The following is a 10,621-nucleotide window of genomic DNA, read 5'->3' on the forward strand; positions in this document are numbered from 1 at the left end:
TGTGTCATCTTTTGAGTTTTGGTTAAGTTTATTTGTGATCACAACTGGATGGACATCTCAAATGCTGTCCACAGCACAAGCTTCAAATGGAGTTTGAGCTAGAGTTTTGAGCTAAATGCTAAAATTAGCTTTAGCACATGCTCAAATTGACAATGCTAACGTGTGTGTGCAATGCTGGTAAAAAGTAGAAACTACATGAACCATCTTTGGTCAGAGAGTTAGTTTGCAGACATAATGCTAATGATCCCTAACTGCAACAGCCGACGCTGCACTAAGAGACATGAAGAGAGTCGTTTTATGTCTTCTAGGTTGTATGTCCTTCAGAACTGGAGCTTTTAAAATTCCCTTGTGTACCAAAATGTGCTGCTGGGTCGTAGCCTAGCAGCGCCCTGCCTGACTTCTACAATGTGTTAGTCATAATAAAAACCTAATCTTCCCTGTGTTTCAGGATCGTATCTACTGGACGGACAGAGACAGAGCGGCAGTCTTCATGGCTAACAGGTTGACAGGTCAGGATGTCCAGACGCTGGCTGAAAACCTCAACGACCCCCACGACATTGCGGTCTTCCACCAGCTCCGACAGCCCCAAGGTGTGTGTGTCCTAAATAACAGGGAATGTACATGCATGTCTGTACTGTTCACTTTCTTCCCCTCACTGTGATTCTACAAGCTGAGACGCATCTCTGTGACCAAGTTTCCCGCAGTGGGTCCATGTCAGACCGGCACATGAATAAATAATGTTGAGACGTGTGACTGCAGCAGGGTGATCAAAGCATCAGGAGCAGCCGAACATTCACACATCTGTCATAAACTCTGCCTCCAACCTGGTTTTCTTTTAGGACCATCCAGATTTGAATTTAACTGAACAGAGGTTTAAATCATGAATGTGATGCTGGTGTTTCCATTCTTGCATGTCGGTTTCCATAAATATATCAGCCTTGCCTCTTTTGGTGTCTTCCCTCCAGTGAGTAGTCTATACACAATAATATTTACATCTTTCACTGTTTTTCATCACCTGTCTTTAATTGTTTATGAACAATACTGGCTTGAACACAGTGGAGTCGTTTTTGGCACAGCTGCAAAGGAACTAGTTAATATTTACAGCCAGTCTCTGTAAGTCGCCAGATGTTAGTCTGTGTATTCTTCTAGTTTTTGTTTACACATAGTGAATGGCTTTTCTGAAAGGGAATTAGTCAGTGTATTCACAGAGGAGGGAACAACAAAATGTCCAAAGCATCATTCAGACTCTCTACTATCTCTAGATGTTGAAATAGTGATAATCCTATTTTTAAAATGATCACTGTGTCATTCCCGTGTCTCAGTGTCTCTCTGTGTCTTTTTGTCTCTGTCTCCAGGCCCTGACAGCTGTAATCTGGGCAGTGTGGCCAATGGAGGATGTGAGTACTTATGTCTGAAGGCTCCACAGATTACAGAACACTCGCCCAAATACACCTGCGCCTGCCCCGACGGACAGGACCTGGGCCCCGATATGAGGGGCTGTGTGCCAGGTGAGCCTGTTTATTGAGAGTAATTAGTGATCAATAACACCTAATAGGATTTGTCGGACAGACTGCACAGTGCTGACCGTGAAGATGATTCAATTCACCTTCACTTAAGACAGACCTTTTTTCAGAGGGGGAACTTTAAAAAATGTTTCTACTTAAATAAAAACATTATACTCAAATATTTAAGACTTTTTGTGTTAGAGCTCGCATGTGTAAGATCCTTATATTAATATTATTGTAACACTGAAACAATAATAGTATTATTTTCTATGATAGATTACTTTTCTTCACAGTAACAGAGCGATTATATCAAACTTGGTGAAGTAATAAACTAATTAGAAGAATATTCCCTAAACATAATTGGATTAAATTGAATTAAAGTCATGATTAAACATGTATGACTTGGTTATCCTGCATGTCCTATTTATTTCTCCTTATTACAACATCTTAACCATTTCACTGATAGTAATCATTTTAAGTCTTTCATCTGTTTTCTCATGTTTTATTAAATGTAGCACTGTATTCATCTCGTTGTTTTATTAGGCTAAATGTAGCACTGTATTCATCTCGTTGTTTTATTAGGCTAAATGTAGCACTGTATTCATCTCGTTGTTTTATTAGGCTAAATGTAGCACTGTATTCATCTCATTGCTGTTCATTGCTGGATTAATGCATTTTATTACAGAGGTAGAGTTTGGTAGAAATTGTGTAAACAATCAATATTTTATTTGTAGTAGGTAGTAATTGATGATAAATCATGAAATATGCGACCCCCAAGCAACAAAGTAATTCAACCTCTGATGAAAAGATGGTTGCTAAGCAACACATACATGGACCACCACTGTGTAGTTTAATGGGATTCAACGCAACATCTAAAGGACAAATGCGTTCTTCTGCTCATACATTTTCAACACATTGAATTATGATAATGGTCATGGTACTTTGTTAATGAAGGAGAGGTGAGCTGATTTTAATTGGCAATAATTCCAAACAAAATGATTCTGATTCAAAGCATGATGATAGTACAGACAAGTATTTCAATCTTAATTTGAAATGCACTGCAGCAGCTTTAAGTAAATGTACATGTTAGCACATTGATGAGAAATATATGTTTGTTTTGTCGCTTTTACAGCAACACTCAGCGAATGACAACATTGATAGAAACATCAATGAGCGTGCCTATAAGAAACAGGACCTAAACAGACCACAAAATAAGATATACTTTAACTTTGAAAACATGAATTCACAACAAGCTTCTTATTATTCACACTAAATAAGTGTTGTAATTGTCTAATTAACTGTCTTAACTGATCTTATTAAAAGTATCGACCCACACAGTTTACTGATGAAGCACAGTGACACTAGCATGAGTTTCAACTGCAAAACCAAATCAATACTAACAGAATCTTTTATGATACTTCAACGTTGATGTTAGTTAATTTGGTTTAGTAACTAATGACATGTTTAAAGATTTTCGGATTCTACGTTTTAGTATTCAATGATAAAATGAATACCAGATTAAGAGTTAATTGAAGGGAGATCTTTTTAACCATTGAGAGACAAGCTATCCGTTCCTTTCTGTTTCCAGTCATTCTAAGCTAAGCTAACATTTCCTGACTGTATCTTCATTTTTAAAGAACAGAGGGTGTATATTTAGAATAATTTTCTCTTTAAAACTATTTGCAGGAAACTGTTCATTTCCCAAAAGTCACAAGTACTTCAAGGGTATTGAGAAAAAACTGATTTGAAATCATACTTCCAGGTGTTCCAACACATCGACAATAACTTTCTCTGAAGCTTCATATTCTGTTATCTTCTCTTCTCTAATTCCAGGAGCACCGAGAAACGACACAGCACCCACATATTCGCCTCCGTCTGACACTAGCTCGCTTGTTACTGAAGACTTCCCGCCTCCCTCAGGGGGGGTTTCACAGGCAGATGCCACCCCACACTTAACCACAGCTCCCTCTGGTGCCCCCGACTCCCTTACAACCCTCTCCACCCTGAAGCCTCTTTCCTCACAAGCATCAAAGGCTCTGGGCTCCCACTCCACGGCCACCGCTATGGTCGTGTCTACCACACCAGCAGGGGACAGCAGCGTCTCTCAACACTGTGAGTGAGCTGTGTATGAAAAAAACCATGTGTATTCATTCTGCCTTTATTTAAAGACACTGATAAAACTACGACAAATACTTTAAATAGGTTTTCTTAAAAACTCCTGTAGAACTTTCAACTGCTCATAAAACAGACTGAAATGAATACCGATGTCTCTTTAAGACCCACAAATGCGTTCATAAAGAAGATTGTAATTTCCTTATATGCAATTTGTATTTGCTGATATCACTGCCATGGGTTAGGTGTAAGATGAGTTGATTTTCAGCATGCCAAGTCGCCCTATGAACAGAACACGAGGGTCTTCTTCCGCTCTCAGGTGTCAGATTTTCACATTCGAAGCATGACATTGGTCCCTTTAAAGGGACACTGTCACCTGAGTGTCCTCATCTCCTGCTAACTAGCACATCCTACAGTACTTCTCACCCTCATAATGTAGCTCACAACCTCAGCCTGGCTGTAATGATGACATTAAAATGAGGGATTGACAAGACCCCTAAAACCACGCTCAGCTGCATTTAAAAGGAGTGATGAATCTTACCTTGAAAATGTGGCCTTCTCTCTATAAATTGCTCTTTGTGTGGGCTGTAGTCCATTGCGTGGGTGATGGCATGTGTGTAACTGTACATAAGTAAGTGTTATATAAATGAGTGTTAAATGTGAAGTGGCAAAGAAGTGTTAATGAAGTGTAGAAGGTCAGGGGTAGTGTCAAGGTCACTCTGCCAAATGCCATAAACTCATCATTTTTCTCACCCGCTGTCATTTTTATTCCTCACTATCTTCCTCTTTCTGTAAAACACTCACAGCCATGTATGCACGAACACCCGGCTGCTGTGTTTTATCTCCTCTCTCTTCTACCGGCTCTCCTGTCCTGCCTCCCCTGCTTATCTCTCACTCTATTTCGTGCATTTTTATATCCTGTGAGCTTTCTCCCTCTTATCCTCTCTCGCTCTTCTGTCTTTTCTCGCTCTAACTCCTCTAATTCCTCTCTCTCTCTCTCTCTCTCTCTCTCTCTCTCTCTCACTCTCTCTCTCTCTCGCCCCTTCTCTCTTCAGCTGGAAGCGAACATTTCCTCCTGGGCGAGAACCTGACAGTGGCTGTTTTGGGGGTTGTCATCCCCATTGGTAAGTCACTGGGAGTCCTCTTGTGTGTGTTGTCTGTGTGTGTATGTCCACGTCTGAGGCCCTGCAGGGCTGCATTTAGCTGCTGTCTACCTGCACCCTAAGGCCTCTCTGTTTGTAGTCCATTCACACTGACCCTGCTGTGGCAGGATGAGAGAAGCCTGGAATACAGGTCTTCTCGGTGAGGTTTCTCCAAGTCATTTTCTTTGTGCGTCTGACATTGCTGCCTCTCCGCATTATTCACGTCACGCTGTGTTGTTGTGTTGGGTTACGCTACTGGCCTGTCAGTAATCGTTTTGTCTCTGTGCAGTAAGAATACTATAATACAGAAAGAAAGCAAGGGCAGGGTTGGTGCACCTAAATAACTGCAATTTTTCTCCTTGTTACCAGCAGTATGCAGCCAACCAGACAGCTTCGTAATATGAGCATGTTAAGCCCTTTACCCCTTAGTAGTCTTATTTGTCTGTTGTTGCACAGCACATATCCACTTAACAGCAGAAGATATTCTCATACTAGTTTTTTTTATTTCAGTATAGAGCTACAGTGGATAGTACTTGTAGTAAAAGAAGCATTCAATAACTAATATAACTGTTCTTTTTACACAGTTTGTTTTAACTAGAGCCCGACCCATTAATTGGCCAGGCGATAACATCAGCCGATTTTTAGCATATCCAATGACTATCATTATCGGCCTCAAGCAGATATGCTCCTGTATTACTCGATTTATTCACTAGTCAAATAGCATTTCATTTGAGTATCATTGTATTACACTAGCAATGAAGCTTTCTGGCTGTCACTAGCAGAGTGCTTTATGGATTACAACAAGCATCATAAACCTTCAGAGTGTCGAGCGATGATGCACTAACATACGCAGTTACTTTCCAGTTGAGTGACCATCTTGTCTTCGTTATATATCTTTTCCAAAAGTGTTTGATTACTGCATTTGACGGATCAACACAATACATGTGTAGATCTATATCTCTATGTATCTCTGCTGATTGAAGATTGATCTAAAAAAGATGTCAGGTCATTTATCGGTATCAGATTTTTTTCTCTCTCAAATATCGATAGAGGTATTTTTCCCCAAACTCCCATAAAGGTGGGGCCCTACTTACTATATCTTCAGACATCAACGGATCAACACAATAAATGTGTATATCTATATCTAAAAGAGAAAGACTAGTGTGCACTCATCCAAACAAATTGCATACAGGTGCAGGGGTAAAAAAAAGTATAAACTGCAGAAAAAAGAGAAAGGTCCTCTCCCAATGAGCAACTTTATCAATGGCAACGTTTCCATCCAAAGGACCTTCTTCAGGCAAATGTACGGCAAGCCAAGGGAAAATATAGCTATTAGATTATAATGCCATGAAAAATTGTCTCATAGGAGCGAAAAGCAAAAAGTGTTGCTCCTAAAAGAAGAAAGAAAATGAAAATAAGACGTCAATAAACCATGGGAGCTTTATTGGTGCTTTAATGCTTTAATTCAATAATGCAATATTAAATCCCATTGCTTATTCAAGGACACTTTCTTTGAGGATGATGTTGTTTGATAGTTTAGATTTTGTTTTTCTCCCTGAGGAGCGTTCAAAACAACTTTTCTCCACAGTCAGCCCTCTGATGATGTTTGGCACAGCTCACTCAGAGTCTGTGTGAGAACTGTCAGTTCATGAGTGACGCGACAGTCACCCGATGTTTACCCGAGCCACCCACACACACACACACCCACCCACACACACACACACACAATCTCTGTGTCACTGCCCCCTGACCCCTCTGTCCCCCCGCATGCCTGTTCTGCTCCCCTCTGTGCCTCTCATTTCACGCCATGGACTTGGTCTGCCTTGTTAACGCTGCCCCCTTCCCCATGTCCCTGCCGCTGTGTGTTAAACGCATGCAGTTCCTATTGTTGCCACAGTGGTGTTCGGCCTGGTGTGCACCGGAGTCTACCTGGTGTGGCGGAACTGGCGACGCAATTCCACCAAGAGCATGAACTTCGACAACCCTGTCTACCGCAAGACTACCGGCGAGGGCGAGGAGGATGAGATCCACATCGGACGGACTGACGGCATGGGACACCACGCGCACCACCACCCGTACCCACAGGGAGTCAACATGGGAGTCGTTGGAGCAGGAGGTGGCACCTGCCCGCAGTTCATAGCCCTGCCACTAGGAGGCAGCATGCCTGATCCAGGGACTCACTGGTACACGGAGCAGCCTATGCTCTCAACTACAAAGTGACCAAGAAGAGCGGAATCCAGGTGAAGACGGCCGCTCAGGCACACGCACACACAGAGAGAGGTCAGGGGTCACTTTGACCAAGTTTCCTTGAAGGGAGAAAGAACATATCATCGAGTTTTACATGCAGCCATTCACAGCCAATGTCCTATGCCAAACTCTATTTGGAAAACAGCAGATTTAATTACACAAACATTGTTTCTTTTAAAAACACTTGTCTTTTTTTCTGTGCTGCAGCTGGATTTTCTCTGGGAAAAAGTTGAGATTGGATTTGTCAATGTGTTTTGATGTGTTCCCAACATTGACCTGAACTGAATTATGGTGTTGAACTGGTTCCTCTTTTGAGTCTTTTGCATTGATCACGAGTGAGGTGTGTGCTGTGTGCTGTGTGTCTTATATTTTGTGATGAGGCTTGTGCCAGCTTCTGTTTCATCCTCAATGTTTTAGTTTGTGTAATTCCTGGTGGGCCACTGGGAGCTCTGGGAGAACTGTTTGGGAGAGTGAGCTCTGAAACTGGGACAGCACCTGCGTTGATGGGACAATCTGTACAGATTCATGTTTGAGTCAACCACTAATGTCATAGATGTCATAACTGGAGCTTTTTTGGGATTAACCTTTTACCGAAAGGTTTTTCTGTTTAGTTTTTAATTTTCAGACTGATTTTAAAGAAAGCTTCGACATCATGTGCTTTCTCTCTGGTTCAGGAACAAGCCTTTAAGGGTGAGTTGTCTGAGTGCAGCTTTAACACGGCTGATTTGAGGGGTTATGTTTTGATTTGACCTCCAAACCTCCAGAGATTTAGGAGAGTGCATCAGGTTTGTGCAATGGAAAGAAGTAAATGGAGGCACCCAGAACGCTCTTGGGGCCTTTGTTGTCGAGGAGCAGAGAGGATGAGAGGTTAGAGATATTTTACTTGAGACTTCTGTTGTCTTTATTGTAACTTGTTTAGGTGTTCAATGGTTTGAGAAAAGCAATAGACTGCAGCATTTAGTTGGGCTGCGGAATTATGTGGTTCACAAAACCCCCTTGAGTGTTAAGAATTTTATTTGATCACCCACTTTTGACTGTGACAAATGCACACATGAACACACACAGGGGTGCAGTGATTCCTACTGTTCTCCAGAGGACAGAGACAACTTGCACTTGCCCTCTAAAAAAAAACAAAAAAAAAAAAACACAAACAGCATGCATGATTGCCCACCACCTGACAATGCAGCCATTCATTGTTTCAGGCTAAACACACACATGATTGCACGCACACACAATAGCAAGCTGGATACCGTAGCCCACTGTGGTCTCCCTGAGAAGGCGGATATCTGAGCAGACAGTTTGGATGGCTCCGTGTGGGAGGGCCCAGCTGGTGGCTGCACACTGAAAAAGACCCGTTATGTGATGTAACCACCAAAACTCAAATCTGACTGTGATGTAACGAAACCAAAATGACAAATCAGAGAACATGTTTAATGCCCGTTTAGTCCAGTCATTAACGCTGTTACTCTATTTATAGACCTTTAAAGTCCGTGTATGTGTGTGTGTTTATGTGTGTGTGCGTGTGTGAGTTCATTTTTACGCATGTGAGTGCTGCTGTTCATCCCACAGCCATATTTGAAACTGTTTTGTATGCTCTTTGTTGCACAACCCTCTTTGAATGCCTTCTTTATTGTGTACTGCATGGAAGAAAACAGATGTGTGGATACACGGGTGTGTAAGAGTGTATGTGTGTGTAAGTGTTGTGTGTGTGTGTGTGTGTGTGTATGTGTATGTTTGACACTGGAGAGTTTTTGAGGGTGCTTTTTGATTCATTGATTTGTAAATATGTTTTCATAAGGTTTTTGATAATGTATTATACAATTATGTAAAAGAGAAGCTGTACATAAGATTTTAGATAAAGTGTTGACAGGTATATTAATTTATTTGTATAAAAGGAGAGCACTGCATTCCCTGATTGTAAGAAGTCTGAATCTTTCCACCAAAGTGGTTTGTGTTGTTTCTTGCTGTGCATCATTTAGCATCTTTTTCATGTGCAAACCCTTTTTTTCTCCATACACCCACGTAATCATGGTGACCCCCCCCCCCTCCTGAAAAATGACCACCCTTTTGCAATGATTGCCAACCTTAGTGTTAACGAGATGATTGATTTTTCTTTCTTTGTGCCTTTTTCGTTTACTTTTTCCATTTTCTTGAAGTGTTTTTCACGAAAAAGGACAGGACAGGGATCAGCCAACTGTACATGCAACGATGAACTGTTAATTAAACCAAACTGGTTCCACCTTTTGATTTTCTGTAATGGATTACTTTTGAATATCTCTCTATATTGATATATAAAATCTGACTGAAAATGTCTTCAGTGTGTGCTCTTTTATTTCCTTTTATATCACAAGTCCATTTCTCAAACCTGCTGCTGAAAGAGGAGGTTTGTGTCACTCAAGATCTCTATAATGAGACTAGTTATGCTCAACTGGGGCCTCAGCTGACAGACCTTTGTTTTATCATGTCTTCCAGATGAAAGCTGGGTAAGCTATTTAGTCTCAACAGATTTGTGTTTATGTTCGTTAAAATTCCTGCAACATACTGACAGCAGTCTTAAAAAGAAGCTCTCCATCTGTGTGCCATGAGCCTGTGATACGTCTGTCCTTTCTTACCAGATGAAATAATGTTATGGAGGGCTTACCATCCTGTCTACCTGCCTGCACTGTGAACATGTTGATCAAGTATGGCAGTCTGTAAAAATATGGCTTACTCTTGCTGGTTTCTCTACATTGGCCTTCAATAGGTACTGCACATATTTTCAGTCTACTAAATCCTTATGATCTGTGCATTAAAAAACATGGAGACATCTCTGGAGCTTTCAGCCCCTATATTATTATTATTGTTTTGATTTCTTGGGTGCAAAAAAAGTTAACTCCTTCTCCAGTCTAAAGTTAACTAAATGGACCAAACAACAAAACTAATGACCAACAAGCAAAGATTCTGTCAACAGAACATTTGAAGATAAAGAGCAACATATTTCCCTTCGGTCCAAAAACAAAGCTGGTGTGTGAAGACCCCCCATGGTTGTGTAACTCAAACATTTTGTGAGTGACATTGTGTTCAAAGGTGTCTAAACTGAATGCAGATTTAAAGACATAATAACCTGACTCACTGAGAGCAGTGGAAGAAGACCAACGGCTGAAACAACAAACGTGTCTTCTTATAAGGTATGGCATGTTTTCTTTGTTTTACTTGAGCATGACTTGGTAACATGCAGCACAAGCAGAGCTGCAATATGTTCTATACAAGCTAAGCTGGACCACGTACCACTGTATTAACACTCCTCCTGAATGTATGGTACCTGCTCATCAATTAAAGCTTTAGCTGATAGGATGCTGCTCCTGACAGTATGTTTTTTTTAGAGTCCCTTCTGTCTGAGCTGCCTTTCACATTCATCCACTTACAAACTGATTCATCAGCAGACAGACCAACAGTGGTGGATAAATCCAGTCCATTATCATTATTAAACTGAAGCAGGCATAATACCTCTAGACTCTTGGCTTGTTGTACCAGACCCCATTAGGATATTATGTAATAAGTATTTTATTAATCCAGTGGTTCCTGCAGCAGACAAATATGTGTCAAAGAGGCTCAATGCTGCAGGAAAGCTAAGAT

General features: G+C 41.1%; 1 protein-coding gene across 2 annotated transcripts in view; it reads left to right on the plus strand.

Annotated features, from left to right (window-relative positions):
• LOC109996541 (low-density lipoprotein receptor-related protein 8) overlaps window positions 1–9,319 on the plus strand; it is an 87,293-nt gene extending 77,974 nt beyond the window's left edge. The window contains exons 14-18 of one of the 2 annotated variants that reach the window (XM_020650721.3): window positions 449–590; window positions 1,356–1,508; window positions 3,339–3,617; window positions 4,673–4,741; window positions 6,639–9,319. In XM_020650721.3, coding sequence (XP_020506377.1) covers window positions 449–590; window positions 1,356–1,508; window positions 3,339–3,617; window positions 4,673–4,741; window positions 6,639–6,979 — 984 coding nt within the window. In that variant the 3' untranslated portion in view covers window positions 6,980–9,319. The remainder of the gene's footprint in view (window positions 1–448; window positions 591–1,355; window positions 1,509–3,338; window positions 3,618–4,672; window positions 4,742–6,638) is intronic. The other variant, XM_020650729.3, reaches the window with a different exon arrangement.
• Window positions 9,320–10,621: the final 1,302 nt, after the last annotated feature.

This window comes from Labrus bergylta, chromosome 4 (genome assembly GCF_963930695.1).
Source record: "Labrus bergylta chromosome 4, fLabBer1.1, whole genome shotgun sequence".
NCBI classification, from domain to species: domain Eukaryota; kingdom Metazoa; phylum Chordata; class Actinopteri; order Labriformes; family Labridae; genus Labrus; species Labrus bergylta.